The sequence below is a fragment of the Emydura macquarii genome, unplaced genomic scaffold, assembly GCF_026122565.2.
Source record: "Emydura macquarii macquarii isolate MOO-44397 ecotype Brisbane River unplaced genomic scaffold, CSIRO-AGI_Emac_v2 contig_2205, whole genome shotgun sequence".
NCBI classification, from domain to species: domain Eukaryota; kingdom Metazoa; phylum Chordata; order Testudines; family Chelidae; genus Emydura; species Emydura macquarii.
The window spans coordinates 7,744,816-7,767,664 of record NW_027132342.1 but is presented as its reverse complement, the minus strand read 5'-3'; the positions used below and the strand labels follow the sequence as shown (position 1 = coordinate 7,767,664).

Here is a 22,849-nt window from a genome sequence, read left to right as displayed (position 1 = left end):
CAGTCTCTCGCGTATACAGGTGATCCTGGAGTACTTGCTCCAGCTAAAGCTCCAGGGTCTGGCGCTGGCCTCATTGAAGGCTCACCTGGCCGCCATTTCAGCCTCCCATCAGCCACTAGAGGGGAGATCGCTGTTCTCCCATCCCATGTCGGTCAGGTTCCTCAAGGGGGTGGAGAGGCTTTATCCGCAGGTCCGTGACCCGGTGCCTCCCGGGATCTCAACCTGGTCCTCTTGAGACTCACAAGGCCCCCCTTTGAACTCATGGCTTCATGCCCTCTGCTCCTGCTTTCATGGAAGGTAGCCTTCCTGGTGGCCATTACCTCAGCCAGGAGGGTCTCCGAGCTTAGGGCCTTGACCTCGGAGACCCCTTATACAGTATTCTATAAGGACAAGGTCCAGCTGAGGCCGCATCTGGCCTTCCTACCCAAGGTGGTTTCCCAATTTCATTGTAACCAAGGTATTTTTCTCCCCGTGTTTTTTCCCAAACCACACAGTTTGGAGAAGGAGAAGAGATTGCATTCGCTGGACGTGAGACGAGCCCTGGCCTTCTACATCGAGCGTACAAAGCCATTCCGGAAATCGATGCAGCTCTTCGTCGCAGTGGCTGACCGGATGAAAGGCTTACCTGTCTCCACCTAGCGCATCTCCTCGTGGATTACATCATGCATCAGGTTCTGCTACGAGCAGGCGAGGGTGCTGCTTCCAGGAACCATCACAGCACACTCAACCAGAGGTCAAGCCTCGTCTACAGCCTTCCTGGAGAGAGTGCCCCTGCAGGAGATCTGCAAAGCTGCCACTTGGTTTTCGGTGCATACCTTCACGTCCCACTATGCCATCGTCCAGCAGGCAAGAGAGGATGTGGGATTTGGCAGAGTGGTGCTGGGGGCAGCTCACCAGTAACTCCTATCCACCTCCAAAGGTATTGCTTGTTAGTCACCTATAGTGGAATGGACATGAGCAAGCACTTGAAGAAGAAAACAAGGTTACTTACCAGTAACTGATGTTCTTCGAGATGTGTTGCTCATGTTCATTCCACATCCCACCCCCTGTCCCCGGTGCCGGAGTTGACAGAAAGAAGGGACTGAGGGGGTGTAGGGCCGGCAGTGCCTCATATACTGCGGCATGTGCGCGGGTCTCCAGGGGGCGCCGGAGCTGGCCCTACGGGATCTGCTAAGGGGGAAAAAAGTTCCAGGTAACTGCACGGAGGTGTGCACTCAGCTATAGTGGAATGGACATGAGCAACACATCTCGAAGAACATCAGTTACTGGTAAGTAACCTTGTTTTTCATGGTGAGGGAAACAGTAGTCAAGTAAACTAGAGGAGCTAGTTCAGGAAAGATAGGGATCAGGAGGGAGTGGAGCTCCAAGGAAAAAAAATGATTAAACATAATACAACTTGACCACAAGGTAGTTATCTTGATTTTATATATTTCTCTGGCATACACACACACTCTCTAAATTCCGTGTATGTATAGGTATTTCTCTTTTAGAATGTTAAAAGGTCATCGGTAAAGAAGAACTAATATTTTTCCTTTCCATTGTAGGTTTGCAACACAACTACAGACCGGAAACATGCAGACACATCTCTCGAGAAGTATGTCACTGAACCAGTAATGAACATTGTGAGTGGCTTCTTCAGTTCTCCATTTTCAGATAACAGTACAAGCCTCCAGGTAAGAACAAGGGGGACTGCAACAAATATGTAATTCAGATCATTAATGAGTCTTCTTCCACTCACTGGATGGGAGTGCTGCGACTTTTTCCTGCATTGTTTCCTCTCCCACTTCTCATGATTCACACTAGCAGTGTGACTCGTCGTGTAAATTTGCCCTTGAGAAATCATACTCCTTATGACCCTGATCCAGCAAAGGACTCTCTCCCCAGGGCTTTTTACATCTGACTTCTGTGACTTTATTGGGACTTCACATGAATGATCTCATTGCAAGATCAGGCAACTTTTGTTTGTGTTTCTAAAAGAGGAAAATGTTGTGGCCTAAGATGGAAATTTCCACATGTTTAGGGCCCAAGAAATCTCCCCATTTTTTCTGCAATATGCTCTTTTGTTTGAGGTCAATGAGAATTTCGACTGAGTAAGGATTGCATGATTTGGCACTCTATAAGGATGCCAAATTGGTTTATTTTTCATCCTGTGCTGATTTTAAAGTCTAAAATTAGTTGATTATCTTTTTTGTTTTCAGACACATCAGCCAGTTTTTATTCAACTGCTTCAGTCTGCTTTTAGAATTTACAACTGTACCTGGCCAAATCCATCACAGAGAGCCTCAGTGGAGTCATGTATCAAAACTTTGGCAGAAGTGGGTAGGTGCCAAGTTTTACTTACTTATTCTTTTGTGTGTTAAAATAAACTTGAGTTGGGATCAATCCATTATTTTTTGGGTTGTAGCATCCTGGAAATCAACACACCGATAATACTAGAAAATTCTGTTATAATTGAAGAATGTAAATCTCAGAAGCCCCGATTTCCAAGTTTCAGTTCATCCTCACTTATATCCCACTTGAGTCAATCCCATTCAGTGGGGTTGTTCAGGTGAATGGGATTTTTCAATGGTATAAGTGAAAGTAGAGTTGGACTCCAAGCAGGGGGCATTTGTCTACATTATGACATAATCTTCTCATATAGAAATGATCGTAAACTGTGTCAGACCATAGGCATTCCCAATCTGTTTGGATTACATTCTGTTAGAAGGCACAGCTCAAAGAAGAGGTGGTACATAGCTGTGTCATCCCTGCAAACACCCTAGGGAGGAAGGAATTGTGGATCCAGGAACCAACATTCCCTCCTTTCTTCCCCTTTGCTCCTGTGGGATATTAATTTATTGCTGGCCTGACTCCCATGCTAGTTGTTCTGGTGTTCTGGCCAGTGAGTTGAAACCAAAGCTCTGCCAGCTCCCTTGCTCAGAGAAAGGAACAAGCTGGTGCCCTTACTTTCTCTTTCACACCCATGATCCAGGTAGCTTGCGTAAAGGTATACAGTGGATTCTTACTCCTCTGCATGTGCACATACTCCAAATCAGACTTTGGACCTTAAGTCAACCGCATAATTTAGTAATATTGAATTCATTAAGGGCTAGATTATGCAACTCTTGCTCATTTTGAAACCAACAGGACTACTTGTGTGAGTAAATGTTCACTCCCCAGTCTAGCACCAAACACACAAACGCTCTGGAAAAAAAATCTATTAAACAATTCATCCATAACAATTAGAAGTTTTAAAATGAATTAAAATATCATGTTTTCTGTGTCAAAGGAGAAGACTTTAAATGTTGCTTCTATAGGAATTTAATCGTAAAAAAGAACGGTCACTGATATATAGCGAACATCAGCAAAGGTTCATTTTTAGGATTCAATTTCTGCAAAAACATGATTTTAAAGTCTTTTACTCTGTCACAGAAAAGGTGATTTGATGGAGCTATTTTCTTAAAATGAGCCATTTTGATTGAAATTTTCCAAACTCTCTCTCTTTTGAAATCTGTTCTGGAGAAGCAGCCCAGTGAGGGCTATTATTCTAACCCTGTTTGGGGCACTACTCACTTTGAGTAGTTTTGAAATCAGCCAGACAACTTTGAACAACCTGAATGAGAAGGGGAAGGAAGCACAAAATCAGAATGTTAGAATTTTGATAAATATAATTGCTTTAATTTTTAAAAAAAGTTATAGTAACTAACAACAAAACACTCTGATATGGTCTCTTGGACATTTTTTCTGCACCTGTGACATTGCAACAACTGACTCTAAATTTAGATTTCAGAATTATTTTACTGTAGTTTAATTTAATGCTTTTGCCAAAGCATCTGATTAACATCTACTGTGAATTAATCTAGCGGTTTAGCAGTGTACAACTTTTATTTGTTGCGCAAACTGGTTTAATTATGGATCCATCTTGCAGGAGAACTTAAAAAGTTGATGTTCTTTGTTTCTTATCCCACTGATTTTACAGCTTCAAATAAAGGACCCAGTCCTACAAACCCTTACTCGTGTGACTTATTCTTACTCATGGCAATAGTCCTTCCCTGCTCCCCTCCTGCACTAGTGGTATAAGCCACCAGAAAACTATTGCCTTTGGGAGCTAGGAGAAAACAGGAATGGAACTGGGGGGGGCTGAAGGATTTTTGTGTCATAATGTCCCCTCCTGGATTAGTGTATTACCAGTTGTTCATATTTATACCCAAAGTCAAAATCCAGCCCACATAAGACAGTGTGCCATTTCATATCTACATTGGTCTTCTCATATCTGTGTGTCTTTTTTTGGTTTGTTGTTTTCATGGAAGAGTTATGTGCTGCAGGTAGCAGGTGTGATGTTGACCTGGACTTTTCTTCAAACTGGCGGATTTATTCCATATCTTGTAGATTTCCTACGTTCCTCTGCTGTACTGTAGTCTGTTGTATTCTTCTATTTTCTCAAATATCTTGTACTGGATGGAGATATTTAAAATAACTCGTTAGGCTGTGCTGTTCTAAACTGTAAATCCAATAATACATGGGGCCAGATTTGGGCTAACCCTTCCATTGGTGCACGAGGGGGTGGAAGATGGCTCAAAGAACCTCCCCCTTTATTTTGCAGTCAACAGACTCACATGTGTTGACTACAACTGAAGTCCCTGCAACACTTCAAGAGCGATGGCTGCTCAAGACTATCCCCACCCAAAGGGGAGGGGAAGAGGTGAGGTAAGGGGCTGCCACCATGAAGCGGAGCTGGGCTGCCATGGAGGAGCCTCACACTGCATCTTTCTTAGGGGCTTCCTTAAGCACAATCTGTCCTGCAGCATCTATGGGAGCAGGACGTCTCCGCAGCAACCTCTGCTTAGGGCTCTCCATCAAAGGCATAATCTGGACATAGTGTGCTGATTTCCTGATCTGCTAGGACATAGTATTTGGAGGGTGAAAATTATGCATTAAAACATTATCTGGCACCTGGTGCTGTATTTGCAAACAGAAAAGATTGTGATTGATGGGAGGAATTTTGATTAGGAGTGAACGAGTGAAAGCAAAGGTGGGGAAGAAGTCGAGCTTTTTGCTGATAGCTCTGTATACACATTTAGCTGGATAGCTGAGATTTAAACCTACTGTCCTGTGCAGCGTTTGTGGACATGGTGCTAAGTCTTGCTGGCCTTTCCTCTGTGAGTCTGATTCTGCCTTAACTGAAGCCCACATAGCTGACTTGAAATCTGCAGGTTTCCATGAGGATAGCTGAAAGCAGAATTTGGCCTATGGGAGAGAGGCTAACTGTGTGAGTAGGGGAAGCTCAGGGAGCCAAATTCTGCCTTTACGTAATCTCTCTCCAGTCCTGTTGAAGACAGTGGAGCAAATTCTGCATACTTTACTCATGTGGATAGCTCCATTGACTTCAAATACCCGTGTAAGTCAAGGATTTGGCCCACTGGGCTTGCACAGGGCCACTGCAGTATTTAGCTAAGCATGGCCAGATTTTTCAAGTGCTCAGCTTCCACCATTGAAGCCATATATTCAACAGAGCTCAGCATCCATTCAGGCACCTAAATAATACTTGGTACGCAGAAGCTTCCATTGTGATGCCTATTTTATTGCCTAGATAAGAGCGCGAACTCTTCGGAAAATCTTCCCCCCCCAGTTGCGGTTGCTGTGCACTTTTGATAGTCCGATCCCTAGTGATGATGCATGTTGTGCTCCTTTTCCTGTGTGCTGCTTCATCAAGCACAAAATTCTGCTGCATAGCCACATGAGGAGATAAGATAAAGGTTTCTTCATTAATACAAATGGGATTGTCTTATCATCTATACCTCTCTTAATAACCGTACCAGACTTCACTTTAGGTTAGATGTGTGAGCGAGCACTCTCCTATCTGGTTTTTTGTTTTTTTTTAATGGAGTGTTTGACAGCTTCAGACTTAGGACCTTCATGTTTCACAGCAGGATTTCTGAGCAAGGTTGCCACAGAATATCATAGAGATGAGGATCTAATTTTTCTGTATTACAAAGTAGTCACATTTTCTTTTTAAAAAAAATAAAATTAGTCCCAAAAATTATTAAAATAGTTTTCTCCCCACCACCACAAAAAGATATAAAGCAAAAGTTTGACAATATCCTGTGATTTCTTAGAAAGTGATGGAGGACCTATTGAGGAAAAGAGCAATTGAATTCATTTCAGGTGAATTCCCAATGAATTTTCTATATTATGTTTCATAATCCCTAAAAGATTTAGAGGTTTTGAGGCCAGTCCTGACTTTTTCATTTTAAACAGTGTAATGAAATATCAGTCTGTTCACATGGTAACGTTGCAAGATGTCACCCATCCTCACCCCAAAGGACTGGGCAGTAAGCATCTATCTTCTGGTTATTATTTCCCCATGTTCCTCAAGCCAGTCATATACAGATTATTGAGGTAAAGAAAAGCAGCCCAATCCTGCTGTCATTGAAGAAAGTGGCAAAACCCACATTGATTTCACAGTGCAGTTTCAGACCTTTAGTTTCCAAGCTAAACAATGTTCCAGAGTCCCTTTGAAACAGCTAGCATTGCTGCTTAGTTGAGCAATGCATCATTCTCCAACACATGCTTTTTTCTGCTATTTCGAGATAAAAGACTGCAATATTTTGAGTTACATGCTGGCTAACCCTGAATATATTATTCCCACTTCCTAGAAAGTATTTATTAGCATTGTTCTGTATTTGTCCACCTGCAAGAAATCAAAGATATTGGCTCTAGATGCTTTTTATACAGCAATTTTGCATTGCATGCAGGATCTCTGCTAATTTATTTATGAAGGTTCTAGTTCTAGTTTTTATTGTAAAGGTCTTACTCATACCATATTCCTTATTCCTTGTGTGCATCTTGTCTACATCTCAGATAGAGAGCTCTGTTTAAAGGACCTTTCAGTACCAGGAGCATGACTTTACCTTTACCATTACCATCGTGACAGAAATAAATGGGTTTGCTCACACAAGTAAGCAGTGGCAGGATCAGTCCCTACATTTAATTACTTCACAACAACGGACTTCAAATAAAATCTTCTGGCCTGTTTCTTTAGCACTTGCAAGCCAAAGTGATGTCAGTCATTACCAACTCATATTCTAGGACAATAGGTAGTAGGATGCTGTATGAGAGAAACAAAAAGAGAAATTCAGTTCCCATCGTATTGGAGCAGTGCTTGCCAACTATAAGAGTGCCCTTTCAGCTCACCTCAGTGCCACTATAATGGTACATACTTGTTCTTTCCAAGAATCTAAGGTTTGGGTATGTATACGTCTGGTGTAAGGTATTTTCCTTCTACCATAAAAAGTTACAAATAGGTAACATTAAACTTGGAATCTAGGCTCCATTGTATTGTCTCTCTTTGAAATTATTATTTGTGTGTTAATATCCATATAGATGGACTGTCCGACAATAATTCCTTCACCTCAGCAGACTTCACACTTGAGTTTTCTTTTTCATTTTATGAGAAACGAATCATCCATTTTCAAATTTTTTTAGTTCAAATCAAATGATTATTATAATACATTTCTGACAGCAGGGAGAATACATTTCAGACAAACCACATATTGTATTCTATTTTAACTGTTTGTGTTTCCCTAATTGCCAGAAAAATTCAATGATCTTTTTATGGAGTGATAAATATTTTAAGTTAGGTTCTCAGCTGAAAGAGAAGTGTGTGCTTCCAGCGAAATGTACCAGATTGGCAACCTTGTCTATACAAAGCTTTTATTTCCCTTAAAACTTCCTACTGTTGCTACCATCAATGTCTTTTCCAACTTTATTTATTAAGCAGTCAGTAAATGATTAAGGAGCTGGAGGGACTGATTTATGAAGCGTGATTAATTGAACTAAATATGCATTGCTCAGTTTAAATGACAGAGGGGACGGGTGGGAGAACAGGATAGCTATCTACCAGTACCTACAGGGTATAAACAACAATGAGGGAGCGAGATTGTTTAGGGTGGTATAAGGGGGTATAATTACTCTAAAAATAATTAAATAAAAACCTCCTAACAATGAGAGTGATTGGTCTGAGGCATAATCTTCCCAGGGAAGTTAATGGTGAGAACACCATCCATGGAAATTCTTAAAATTAAACTGAACATAGCCGTGGACTAGACTGTGTAGTGTGAGAACAATCCTTCACAGGAAGGAATAAATGTCCTACTGTGATAGGTCTGGTCTAATTCTAAGTGTTATGGTTCTGTGAGAGAGAACCTTCATGTACATATTTCTTAAATATAGACGCCCTGCTTACTGGCCAGGTTCAGTCCTGTTGATATTGAGTATACAGTACTCTATTAACTTCACTGAAGTTAAGTCCACCTGCACGTGGGGCCTGAATGTAGCTATCTATTTCTAATAGCAATTGCAATGCTCACTCTTTAATTCGGGTCCCATTCTGTCTATATACGCTGCAGTTTACACTGTGAAGGGAGCAGAGAAACTGGTGCATTGAGTTCACAAGAAACCCTTCTAGAATTTTTACATGATAGTTTAGCTAAATGCATTGTGAGTGACTCTTTGCTTTTTTTCAGCTGTCACTATTTACACATTGATCTTTATGGTGGATTGTATTTGTTGCTAGTGGGAATATGTGTGGGCTACTGGGAGCATGTGTGTGCACCATCTCTTTTCCCAGCTAACCATGCTTTCTCAGACAGTGAGGCACACCCCAAGTTATTTGGGGTGACATTCAGCCTTGTGCAGAAGTGGGACTTAGATGGTATATAGGCCTGTGCTGACCCTCTGCACAAGGGTGTATTACACTCTAGATGAGCATATGTTCTAGTCCACTGTGGTAGGATTGTGGCTGGGTACACAAGTGACATACCAAGCGGCTTGCGCAGTCTCACAATCCATTGCATCCTTTTCCCCCATTGCACATCAATGACCCCAAGGGCAGGATTTAATCCGTTTCTGGCCTCATCTTCTTTTGCTTTTGACCCTAGTTTGCAGGTTGTTTGTCTGTTTTCCAAAAGTATTCCAAAGTGGAGCAAAATCAAACATGCTTTTAAATATTTTATTTTCATACTTTAAGGGAGATTGACACGTTTTGAAGAGGAAAGCAGCCTACAACACCTAAATTAAAAATAAATATTTATGTTCACATTTGTTCGTCAGCTTTCCAAAATGTAAAAATATGTTTCATGTTGTTTTAAATAATGAAATGTGAAACAAATGAAAGATAAACTTTCTACAAGCTGCAAGGAAATAAGAAGACAAAGCCTTTGTTTACAGCTTAGATTTCAACAATGCCCTTTGACAATCGAGGCAACTCTTAATTACAAATGGAATTATACATATAAGAACTGTTCAAAACAAAGGAGCGTTTTTTTTCTGCCTTTCTTTGTGATAGTTTTAATTAGCTGCGACTCTTTGAACAATCATCATCCTTGACTGCTATTCAGACACTGATGGAAGTTGTTAACTTCAAATAATATCTGTGGGGATGCAGAGGTATGGGAGTTCCTGAACAACATGCTCCTCTGTACATTTATTTTTGGCCATATTGGAATTCTGCATACCTAATATTAAAGTGCAAAATAAACATTGTTCCATAACTTTCCAGTGATTGACATGATAGGGAAAAATAATCCAGGTAGAATAATGTGCAGAAGTAATAACTACAAATAATGGCCAGTCATACGTTGTGTTTTTCTCTTAATAATCATGAACCCCTTCTCCAAAACAAATAGAAGTTGAGAGACAAAGGGCGGCTGGCCTGCTGTGTGGAAGCAGCTTCTCTTGACACTGGTGATGAGTGGGTTGTGCAGCTGTTGGGAAACATATCTTCGGCAGAATACCACTTTTTAATTCCCTAGAGCAAACTCTTTTAAGGAAAGTGTCCTCCACAAATGGAAATCTATTCAGTTTGGGGAGTTGAACTTCCTGCCCCAGTTAGGCCCAGCTGCCTGTGCTCCAGACGTAGGCATTGCTGAGGTATTGGGATATGCTAGTGTGGATGCTTGCAGAGTCCTATTGAAATCAATGGATCTCTGCACTAATAGGTCCCCCTGCAGAATTGGGGATGTGGAAGGTAGAGCATTTGTACTCTGATCCAGGGGATGATTGATTTGTTCAGTATTGCAGTATAGTACTTGGGAAAAGGGGGAGGTCCCTGCCAGTCTTCAGTGATTCATTATCCTTGCCAATATATGCCCTGATCCAATAAAGCATTTAAATAGCTGCATAACTTTAAGCATGTTAGTAGTACTTTTCGAGCTGGTGCATAGCCCACTGAAGTCAATAGAGATACTCCTACTGGCTTTGGATCAGGCCCCGTGGTACTATTTACAAGCTTAAAGTTATGCATGTGTTTAAATGCTTTGCTGGATCAGGGCCATATTCTATGTTTCGGTAATGTGTACTAACTATGCTAGAAAATGTTAATTTTATTACAGAATGCTTTTGGGAATACCTTGAGTATCAAAGGAATCAAACTTTTCAGAATTACCCACTCAGGTTTTTAAGTACTTACTTCAAAGGCTACTATGGTGGTGTAATAAGAAAAACAGACAGGGTAGTTATTGGTTTATTTACCTGAAGAACAATCTAAATGTCTTCACTGCCATGGCGGCAGGCATCAATGTAGCAGCATTGGTTGAGTGGGTCTGTAGACCCGCTAAGTCGATCGGCGAGTGCTCTCTAGTCGACTCCATTAGTCTACTTGCCCAATAGGAGAAAGGCTGCATTGACGGGAGGCCATCTCTCATGGATGCAGCACTGTGAAGACACCGTGCTACGTGAACATAAATACATCGACGGAAGATACGCAAGCTACATAACGTACCTTACGTATCTCCTGTTGACCACCGCCACCAGTGTAGACCAACCCTAAATGTAAAAATATTTTTTCTATTACTCGGACATTTATTAAGGATAACACTGTGCTATGGAAATTAAGTAAAACCATAGTGAAAACAAATAGGATTATGTAGCTGATCACTTCGTTGCTGTCTAACTTTTTAAGAACATGGCAAAAAATCTGCCTCTATTGTTGCTGTGTTCACCTGGCATTACTTGTTGAACCTCAAACATTCCGTGCAGATATTTAAAAGAACACCAGTCTGGTCCACTGCCACATGGAGGGAGCTGCGTAATACAGACTTCATACATAGAAGAAGAGGGTACATCAGAATCGTTTTGGTATTACCTTTTTCTGGCCTTTTTAAAAAGGCCCTTCAGCATGCAGAATTAACATGGCATGAGCAGAACTCTAGGTGCCTTGTAGGAACTGGTGCAAGGTTTCTCGATCTCTCACCTTCTCAAGTCTAAAAATAAAATTATTCTCTTGGATTTGCCAACTGTACAGTTCTTCAGTTACTTATTGATTATTACTTGTTTACATTGTGGTAGAGTCTAGCAGCCTCAGTCATTGATCAGGACCCATTGTGCCAAGCATTGTACAACATGATCACATGAAGGACAGGAGTGTGGGGGGAAAACAAATGAAGCTGGTGTCCTTCTATAAGTCTAAATAGTTTAAGTACTTAAAACATAAAAGCATCACTTGGGATATATTGGGTAAATGCATATCTATGTCTGCTAGAAAGAAGAATTTTCAAATTCACGCTTAAATGGATTATAAGTAGTGACTGAAATGATAATGACTAACTTTGCTGCTCTTGCTAATAATATCTTTGTAATTGATTTAAAAAATACTTTAAAATCATTCATTCTTTAAAGCAGAGAGATACCTGTACCTATGAGAAATAAGAAATCTTGGACCAGATCCTCAACTGGTATAATTGGTTGTAACTTTATTAACTTGTAACCCCTGCTGGCTCAGAGTGGCACTCTGTTCCCCCATCTAGTGGTGAGTAGGTTCCCTAGAGAATGATGAGCATGCTACAGCCTTAGCTAAGCAATGTGTCTCTTAGCTCATGCAGTAGAAGCTCGTGCATTAAGCTCCAGCGGTCCCAGCTTTGATCCCCATTGCCGACACCCCTATGTGGGTCCGCATTGCAAGTGCTTAGTCATGTTGCAGGCTCTTTAGGGTGCCCAGCCACCACTATAGGGGGGCAGAGCGCCACTCTGAGCAAGCAGAGGTTACAAACTTAAATGGAGCTACAGTGATTAACGTCAGCTGAGGATCTGGACCCTTATTTTTAAAGGGTGAAATCCTGGCCCCACTGAAGTCAAGAGCCAAAGACTCCTGTTAACCTTCATGGCATAAGGATTTCACCCAAAGCGGTTTGCAAAGGATCCAAAAGCATTCTTTATTGTAAATATCTTCTTCTTAAAGCAAAGAACCGTGGGATTGCAATTCCAGTGGATTTAGACAGCCAGGTAAATACCCTGTTTATGAAGAGTCATTCGAATATGGTGCAGAGAGCAGCCATGGGATGGAGAATGTCTGCTCGCAGTGGACCTCGTTTTAAAGAAGTTCTTGGAGGGCCTGCCTGGGATTACAGGAATATAATTGAAAAACTGCAGGTATGGTAGCAAATGCCTTATGCTGTGTGTCTGACCATGCATTTTGTCTAGATACATTGTTTGACATTAAGAGCAGCCCAAGGGTAGAGGGCAAAGGGCACCCAACTCACTATTGTTATAATCTGTATTTAAAAGGTGTCATGTAATATGCCATGGGAAAGCTCATACCTCACTGGTTACGATGGGAAGCCCACAGGAAGGGAAGAACATCATGAGGTCAGGTTCCTGGTGGACACAGCAAACAGAATACACAGGAGGGCTTCTTGCCTCCTGGAGCAAGGTCATTGAACTTTGTGAGATATACGGAGGGACAGAGAGCCATTTTAGGCCTCCGTGACTAGACAAAGGGAACAGAGCTCTTGCAAGCTGAGGAAGATGAATCCTTCAACCAAGGGTGGAGTTGAAGGGTCTGGAACTGAATGTAGGTGAGAAACATGTTTAGGCAAAGATCTTTCACCTAGGAAGATGAGGGAAACCCCAGCCCCTTTTGATTTTGTGAAAGATCCTGACTGAGGGGAAAGTCAGCCATGACTGGGAAGAAGAATGACTGGCGAGAGAAACCATCTGTAGCTTGCTAGATTAAGTTGTAGACTTTTAGATGTGTGTTCACTTTTATTTGCTTGTAAGCCTTTCTAACTTTATTTCTTTTACTTAGCATTACTTATCCTGTGTCCCATTGTTAATACATTTGTTTTATTTTACTAAAATATAAACTACTATACAAATATCAACTACTATAAACCAACTCAGTGCTGTTGTAAAAGGGCAGGGTATATTTATCCCAGTTACGTTGATAAGCTGTGATGTGGCTTTGTTTCTTTACAGGAGAAATGAACCGTATTATTTCTCTGTGCTGTCCAGGAGAGGGCTGGATGTTTCAGGGCATTCTGTTTGGGGAAATTTTGGAACTGGGAGTGTGTTGGGGTCATCTTGCTGGTTGTGACCAAGGCTGGTGGAAGCCAGAGAGGGATTGTTGGGCTGTAGATAGGCTGCTGGGGTCAGCTACTGATCCAGGGCTGTTTAACACCCAGATACTCGGGGTGTGATCTGCATGCTTCTTTTGCTGACTGAGCGTCCCAGTAGCCAGGCATTGTAAGGCATGCAGGATTGCAGGGCAAGTGGTGATACAACCCTTCACTGGTCTGAATTGCACCCCTGAACCCTGACTGGACAGTCACAATGTTGTGTATATAGGTAAAGAATCAGAGAAAAAATTCATTTATTGCAAACTTGATGCTCGATTGTGGCTAGCGGTGCACACTTCTGCAAGGTGGGGAGAGTGCACAAGATTACCTTCTACTGTGCACCTATTCAAAGGGAAGCCAACACTTTGGGCCTTGTACTTCTATGACCTAATTCAGCCCCCACGGGAGTCATTTTCAACTGGGCCATTATGATTGCCGCAGGCCAGGAAGACCAGCCAGGCCTTATTTCTCATGTCCAAACCCTCTATTGCAGGTGAAAAGAGGGTAGAGGGGCGTAGGAGCCGCTACATTGCTTCTGTACCATTGGAGGATGCTGGGATCTCATCCTGTGGTGTGAGATGTGCTGGCGTTCGAGACACTGTATGCTCCAAAGAGCTTTGAATCTTGTTTACATGGTGCAGTAATGCACACTAGAGAGGTGTGATTTCTAAAGCACAGCAACGTGTTGTACGCTAAGTGGCCCGGCGGACCTGCTGGTGCAGACTAAAAGTTCCCTGCTGTGCATTTAACATCGTGCTCTTTGAAAGAGGACTATGTTAACGTGCACTAGGGAACATTTAATGCACCGCAGCAGGATCTACGTGGGCCAGTTAGTGTGCAACACATAGCACTCTATAGAAATCACACTCCTCCAGTGCACATCGCCATGCCTTACAGAAAAGAGGTGTGTATATATAAGGCAAGAGACAACAGGTGGATACAGACAGACAGATAGGGGAGTACAAGCAAAACATTTATGCAAGGCAGTGATTTCAGCACACTGGTTTCCTAACCATTGTGAAGCTTTTTGCCGACATCACAGCAAAGGAGAGTTTTGAAGGAGGGCAGTGAGGTAGCTCTGTGGAAGTTTATGGGAAGCTGTGATGGGCAGCATGGGAGAAAGTATGGAGGTGCTTGTTTAGAAATGTAACAAGTGGGTGGTAAGACTGGCATCGTGGGCTGATTGGAGGCGGGACACCAACTTAGAACAAATATTTGTCAAATTCATTCATGTAGCATGATATTCCTCAGCTAAATCGTTCAAGTGTGATTGGACCAGCTCTTTCCATCACTGACTGTTTTCTTCTGCCTCTTTATTTAGGATGTAGTATCCTCCTTGGAACAGCAGTTCACCCCCATGATGCAGGCTGAATTCTCAGTGTTGGTTGATGTATTGCATAGCCCTGAACTTCTCTTTCCTGAGGGGAGTGATGCAAGAATAAGATGTGGTGCTTTCTTGTCCAAGTAAGTGGCACAAAAAGAGTCCTGTTTGTTTTTTCTGTGAAGACAAGAAGGGTAACATTTTTCAAGAGCACCTAACTTCTGTTTTCCAAAGGCACTTAGGCACTCAGCAGCCCACGTGTCACTGAAACCCGTTGTTTATATTCTTTGTTACATAGTTTACGTGTGCCATTAGTAAGGGGGTTGTATGTATGACTTGATTAAAATTAAAACCTTTATGGCTTGCTGAAATTAAGACTGTCTCACCAAATTTCTGTTTTCTTAATTCCCATTTATGTTAAATTGCCCTCAAATACCTTGTAAGGTCTCAGACTTTCCATGTTAGAAATATCTGTTTTTAATTCAGATTCTATTGGGGCATGCTGAGCTGTATTTTGAGACAAAGTAAATACTTCCTTTGGTGTTTATTTGAAATTGTAAATGCTGAAATAGCTCTTTTGAATGTACATTACACTGGCACCCTTACATGGTTTTGAATTACAAGAGGTTTTATTTGCACTTTGGGCATTGGAATAGAGCTGTTCAGTTTTACTTTATTGGTCCTCTAGTTAGATGCCCTACTTGCCCTTGAGGAACTATATACTTCAGAGGTAACTTGAGAGCACTGTGAAAATTTGGCTGGTTTCCTGATTCCTCAGCTTTTTGCATACTCTGCGCAGGTAGCATTGTATACTTGATACGTCTTAAAAATAGGACTAAATGTTGCATCTTTTTCCCCCAGTGTCAAAACTTTCACTGAAAGTCAATGGGAGTTTTGACTGAGTAAAGACTGCATGATTTGGCCCATGGTGTGGAAGGAATACAGTTTATTAAAATGATTTTGTGTTGCTCAGTAATACCTTCTAATACTATACAAGTGGCACTATTAATATGTCGTCATTTTAAAAATATTTTAAATAAAAATATGACTTGCATTTAGACCATGGTGGACTTGTATCTCATGAATCTGGTGATCACTCGAATGGGAAACATCCAAAGAAATCCCAGCGTGCTCTAGGAAGTGATAATTTAGTACTGAACCCAGCATGATGATAACTTTCGGATTAGATGTAAATGATGCTTTATGCAGCTCCATGATCGTGTCTTTGCTGAATTCTGATTTCAGCAATGACCTTTTGCCTTCCTCAGCTCCTCTTGTAGTTTTATTTGGATGGTGAATTCTATTTTCCTTGCTGCCCTAAACTGCCTTGTAGAGTTCCTATGTGCACTTAAACAGCTGCTGCATTCCATCCAGAGGTGACTGCATATCTGTGCTGAGCATAGTGATTCTAGTACAACATTTTTGTGAAATAATTTGGATCATTTTGGATGGAAGCCACTCGATAATTGTAAAATAAGTGTTTTTACTACCAAAAAACTTTAAAGTTCTTTTTAAAGTTTGTAGGATAAATGATGGGCCCTGCAGATAACGTGATAAATTTTAGAGAAAAATAGGCCCAAATGGCAATATTTGGATCCTGGTCTGGATTTCAAACCCTCTAAAAATGTAGGTGTATATGGATCTGGGATTCTCTTTCTGTCCATTATTTAGGCACCAGCAGCAAAATCGGATGCAGACTCCAAATGTCCTCAAAGGCCAAGAGGGTTAGGGTTGGGGCCCATTTCTTTTTTCATAATACATACCCTGGTCTATTTGTATTTCCTTCAGGAAAAATATAACAAACAATTTCTGCATAAAATGCATGTTGTCTGGCTTGGAGACAATGTGCAATACTCTATATAAAGTCCCATGTTTTACTTTAAGGTTGATTAATCACACAAAGAAGCTAATGGAAAAAGAAGAAAAACTATGCATTAAAATTCTTCAGACGTTACGAGAAATGCTCGACAAGAAAGACAGCTTTGCGGAAGAGGTACTGTTGCCATTTTAGTATTTAAAAAAAAAAAAAAAAAAAAAAAAAAAAAAGCTTTCAACATGGTATAGAATATTGGCCCTAGAATTTCAGAAAAATGCTATATGATTCTAACTTGTCACACGTTAGAGGTAATATATTGTCCCTAAAGCAGAAGTTACATCATAGAAATTGTAACCTTCAGTCCCCTTTACCTGATGCTCCTCATGGTCCATTGCGGTCCCTGTGTTGACTACAACCAGTAGCTGAGAAGCTTAGGGGAATGTCTCAGCTTTGTGCAGCATAAATATGGTTTTCTCCCTGGTGGTCTCTCACAAGAGGTCAGCGGTTTAAGGATGTACCACAGCACCCTCACCACAAAACAGTCAGACTCAAAAGATCTAACTAAATTAAGAAAGAGAAAATTAGATTAAAATAAAAGAAACAGTCGGCATAACCTATTTGGTCCTGTATAGATCCTTGGCAAGAAACAAGTTTGGTATAGCTGTAACAATGTAACAGCATATATTTCTAGAGTGCTCTCTCATTGCTTAGCCTGTCAGAGACATATCCCTTTTGGTTTCAAGTGTCCAGTTCATCCTTTCTCCTCCTCATCTCACATCCCAGCTGCTAAAGGTGTATCAGGGAGTATGTAATGTTTAATCAGATGTACCGCGTGGGGGGAAGTGGAATCGTCTCTGTGCTTTCTACAATGGCTACTGTTTTCTGTGTCTGGTAACATCCCCCTTGGTAAGCTCCAGAACAGTTCCCCAATTTCTTCTCTCAACATCTAGATTTCCAAATGTCCCTTTGATCTTGCCTGCACTTTAGGGTCATGGTGACTGGATCCTGGTTTACATGTTAATTGTCCAAGGCTAGACATTTTAAACTGATTCAAAATCCATCTGTCTTGACAAATTTTTCATGTTTTGTATAGTTTCCTCTTACTGGTATTTCTTATCATTCATTCTGGATATTAATTCTACTTTATATTAAAATGAATCGTAGGGTGATTAATTCAGCTGTCACAGAAATAATTTACATTTGCTCATAATCAACACCTACAGTCAAGTATATACTGGGATCACTTTAAATTAAGAAAAATTGTTGATCCTATGTGGCACATTTCACTTCTCCTTGTGCCCACGCTCTGGTATGTACAGATTCTGATTTTATGCTGGTCATCCATTTTACAGTACCTAGCAGAATTATCAACAACCAGGATAGATCATATAGCTTAATTTTGAATAGAAAGCCCCTAATGATGAAGGGAAGGTTTTGTGCGTATTGAGATGTGTGCATATTTCTGGGTGATTTGGATTTTACTCGTTAAATTCCATGTCTCAGCGCTGTCATATGATGTGATAAGACAGCAATACTTCAGTTTCTTCTCTTATGATAGATAAGCTACATATTAGAAATATGGTATATTCGTGGTGCCTGTGTTTTTATTATACACTGTTTGCTTTGATTTCAACATAGGGATATAAAAAGAACATTGTGCTCAGGCTCTAGACAGCCTGCGAGGTAGTTTAAAAAAACAACCCAGTCAAACCAAGACAAAGACAGCAGTAGCAAAGCAGTGACTTTTCTCTGTACAAAAGCAGCCCATCCACAAAGAATGACTTTACCTCCTCCTCACCTTCTGCAAAGAATTTTGCTCCAAGAGCAATGCACTCAGTCCATGGCAGATAGCGATTTGTCTAGGTGTCGTAGCATAATTTTCATGGCTGAATCAGCTATTATTATTCATTTTTATTTCAACAGCTTTAGTGCGTACATCCCCATGAGTCACCTGCACAGAAAAATTTCCTTTTGAAACTGTTCACATTGGGAAACCATGCTAAGCCTTTCCAAAAGAGCCACATAGCCACCAGATAACAAAACGCAGGAAAACAGGGAAAGAGAAGACAATACCTTAATTCATAGATATTCGGTAAAGGCTTGTCTGGTCAGATGCACCTTTTGCCCTGCACTGGAGGCTGATACACTGAGGTTAAGACAAACCACCAGGGGGAGTAAGTTCCACAGTTAGGGATCCCTTAACAAGACAGCCCAGCTTCCAGTCCTCAGGAGTGCGCATCTAGGGACATCAGCAAATGCAGCTCAGTTGTGCATCGTTATCTTGATAGTGCACAGGGAGACTGTACGTTAATGGTTTTAGGGGGAAAAAATAAAAGGCTGATATCCCCTCCAGGCTGTTCTGAGACCTGTGAATTTTATAGTGGAGAAGGATAATAAACCAAAACATGTGACCTATTGTATAGTTTTGCAAGTCCTTTCCTCGCTTTTTGGGAGTCACAGCTTATGTTATGAACTCCAGAAAGGATAAAAATCGCATAGTGAACTGCCTGGCTTGCCCTGAAAAACACTACATCAATTCTATTCTCTTGTGTAATCAAAATACTGAAAAACACAGAATTAGAGTACATGGCACCAAATGAACTTTTGACGGCAAAAGACCTGAATGTATGTTAATCATGAGTCTGTATTTTGTACTATACTGTATTTTGAGCATTCCATTTGGTGCAAACTATAAACTTTCAGTTAAAGTTCATTGCAGAACTTCTCATGATAAGAAAGAGGGGGAGAATCATAATGAAATCTGCTGATCAGTTATAGTTATCTGGCCCTGATTACTTCAGTGTCTGAGCACCTCACAATCTTCAGTATGCTTATAATCACCTTACCTTTGAGAGAGAGGCCATTATTATCACCCCTGATTTAGAGAGGGGGAACTGATGCACAGTGAAACTAAGTGACACATTTTCTAAAGAAAATTTAAAAAGACAAAGAGTTTGATTTCTTGCTCCCACTCCCTTCCCAAAAATGGCTTAACACAAATTGTATTGTGGCTCTAGCCGTTGATATGCATTCACTAGATCACCATCAAAACATAGCAAGCTAATGATGTGATGGTGTGTAGTATGCTGGTGCTTCTAAAAGACAAAGAATGCTTGGAGGGTTTAAGGCAAAGCTTCCCAAGGTGTGGGACAACACCCACTGTGGAGGAGGGTGTCATGGAAGATGTATATATTTAAGATGGGTAAGCCTTTGCCAACACGTTGTGAGGTTGTGGAGGGGGTTGGATGGGGAGCCCTATCAGTTCATTTTCCTGAAAGGAAGCTCAGCTTTCAAAAGTTTGGTTTGGGGAATTACAGTAATAATGGAATAGAAAACCTCTTGGTTATTGATTGGACTTCGATAGATAATGACAGAAAATTATTACCACCGTAAGTTTCAGTCCAACACTTGGTGAATCACTAGCAAAACTAGTGCCTTTCTGACTGGGCATGAAAACTGAACTATGCTTTCACTTCTTTAGGCAACCCTTCCGGGGCAGGGTTGAGGAACTTTGGTAAGGTGTTATGGGGGAATGCTTGTGCTACCATTGCCCATGCTGCAATTGTGTTGCAGATAAAAGTCAACTTTAATTTTCAGAAGTTTTAAAAAAAGAGAGCGAGATTGAAGAGAATGCGGGTTTGTATTAGCTCTGTCCTGTCAACATTTTGATTTGAATTCAGTTCAAGCTTTATCTGATATCTGAGATCAGTCCTTACTTCAGCTGCAGTTCCATCTCTGCTGTTGAATGTGGGTAAAATTTTCAAAAGCACCTAAGTCGCATTACCAAAAATAGCTAAGTGACCTTGGAGGTTTGTCCCATTGAATTTCAAGGGGATCCTAAGTGAGCTAGGCACTTCTGAAAAATTTACCCTCTGATGATGTGTGTGTATATGTAATATATGCATACTGTGATTTTTATATGTTCTTACTGTAATATTAGTTCACTCTTCAACAAATGGTAGTACATTTAAAAATGTATGGTAGAATGGTAGGAATCAAACCTGAAACACTCACTCACATTAATAGTTCCCACTAAAGTTAATAGTCTTTATTCATGCAAGCTATACTATGTGCACGAGCAAGGGCTTTTTGTGGTATGGAACCCATATTTTATACTGTGTTTCCAGTTTTAGATGTTGATCCACAATACGAATGAAAAATTAAAGCAATGTTTAAGTATCATTGGGGGGGAAAAAACCTACAAGCTACTTAATTGTGTATCAGAAATGTGAGTACCCATGCTTCTTTACCTTTTTGGAAAACGTCTGAAAATGATTGCCCCACTTTTAAAACAGTTTTACTCTATTTGTTTGTTTGTTTGTTTTTGTTTGTTTATTTATTTTCTACCACACAACTAGATTTATAGTTCTACGTTGTGAAATATTGAGATTTCTTTATTCATCTTTTAGTGACACAGTATTAACAACCCTTTGCTGCTTGTTTTTAGCAGTGATAACAACAAAGAACAGGTTAGAAATCTTTTTACAAATGTACATTACTCCCTGAAGAACCTGTAGGTTGCCTGTTGTTGCCAATGAATTGGTAATATTTACTGCTTTTCTAAAGGCCTGATTCTTTTCCACTGAAGTCAGTGGCAAAACTCCAATGACTTAATTAGCAGGAGCATTCCAAATTCTGCCCTCAGATACATGAAACAAAGGGAGTTGGATCCCTTTATCTATTGGGGAAAATGTGTCCCCATAGCCCTTAGTAATCACTTTGTGTTCCTGTGAGCTACAGCAGTAATTTAAAGAGACTTTATTATTTTAAATGGCAGGGTGGGAAGGAAGGGAGAGGAATTCCCTTACCTGTGTTACTAATAACGCTTTGGATTAGCAGTACGGCAAGCATTTACAAAATCAAAATTAATTTTCACCGCCTATGCTGTTTTGTTTTATTTGTGATCTGCTTGAAGAAAGATGGTGTGCTAGCCAATTTCTGTTTTATTTCCAGTCAGTAGACCAAAAATTGTTCACTTTACTCACTGATTTAACTCCATGTTTTTTTCAGATTGCTTCAGTGTTGGGGTTATAAACACTATAGGGAATATTTAAATCCAATCTAAAAACTTGTAATTGAAAATTAAAAAAATCTCATGATGTTTATTAGTTTTGTAAAACATTTTAAAACATACTGTAAAACACCCTAAATTGACAATGTCCCATTTCAGGACTTTATAACATCAACTCTTTTTGCTGTAAAAAGAGAAAATATTTCACTGAGAAATGAGACAGTATTTAAATATATGTCATGAGCAATCAGCAATACATTTATAAGCAACTAGAGCACACCTTGAGTGGAGTTTTAAAGCATAAGGTGGAAGGTCAAATGACTTTGTCACCCAAGTATCACAATAAAATTGTAGAAATTCACCACCTGGATTGACTTTTCTATTATCATCTAATGGACTTTATAAATGAGAGTAAAGGAAAGCATCAGACCCTGTGTATTTATTGGATATCATTGCCAGAGGTATGATGTCATTGACAGCCAATCAGAAAGTACCATTAGTGATCAAAGCTCAATAGAGATTTCATAATATGCTGACATCTGTGCAACCTTCTACTTTAGTGGTTTCATAGGTCACCTGCTTGCTGATTGTTTCCTGCCTGTCATCATCATCATTGCCTCATTCTAATCTGGAAAGTGCTTACAGATGTTGACTGATTTGATGGAGTTTAATGAAAAACTGAAAAGATTTGGCTTTTAAATGCATGGCTTGGTCCAATACCCTGGGTCTCTGTGTGCTTGTTCTAGTGCTTGTTGCTTGTAGATGAGATTTATAAATTGAAAGTCAAATTATAAACACATGGTGGGGGTCAATGAGGACAGATACAGACATCTGGATTTTTTGACCCATAATCATGGCTTTACCTGTCTGTTATAAATATTAAAATATAATACAAGGCAGGGCATGTTTAAAGAAAAAACTGGCACTCTAACTTGAATTTCTTCTGTATGCCTATTTCTCACCACCACATGAACCTATGGCAGGTACCAGGACTACCCAGTGAGAGCCCTTCTCTTAGACAAACTACTCAATTGGCTATTGCAATAGTGCAACCCCATGGGTGTGTGGACTGCCCTGTGGGCCCCGCCCTGCAATCCCATGCTGTCCAGGAAGGCTAGTGCATGCCTTTTCTGTTGCAGTGACTGAAGGAAGCAATGAATTTTAAGCAGCCGTCATGTGGGTGTATTGGGATACATATGACCAAACACAAAATACTTTCAAATTCCCTATGCCTGGTACCCTCATGGTGGCACTTGAAAAGGAAAAGAAATAAAACATACAGAGAAACAAATTAACACTATTTGACTTTTCCCCTTTAGGTTCCAAGCTGT

At 40.5% G+C, this 22,849-nt stretch overlaps 1 protein-coding gene across 2 annotated transcripts in view; it reads left to right on the top strand.

Annotated features, from left to right (window-relative positions):
- ITPR2 (inositol 1,4,5-trisphosphate receptor type 2) overlaps positions 1 to 22,849 on the top strand; it is a 328,286-nt gene that overhangs the window by 177,153 nt on the left and 128,284 nt on the right. For both annotated transcript variants that reach the window (XM_067559269.1, XM_067559270.1), the window contains exons 33-37: positions 1,545 to 1,673; positions 2,199 to 2,319; positions 12,215 to 12,405; positions 14,692 to 14,834; positions 16,576 to 16,684. In XM_067559269.1, coding sequence (XP_067415370.1) covers positions 1,545 to 1,673; positions 2,199 to 2,319; positions 12,215 to 12,405; positions 14,692 to 14,834; positions 16,576 to 16,684 — 693 coding nt within the window. The remainder of the gene's footprint in view (positions 1 to 1,544; positions 1,674 to 2,198; positions 2,320 to 12,214; positions 12,406 to 14,691; positions 14,835 to 16,575; positions 16,685 to 22,849) is intronic.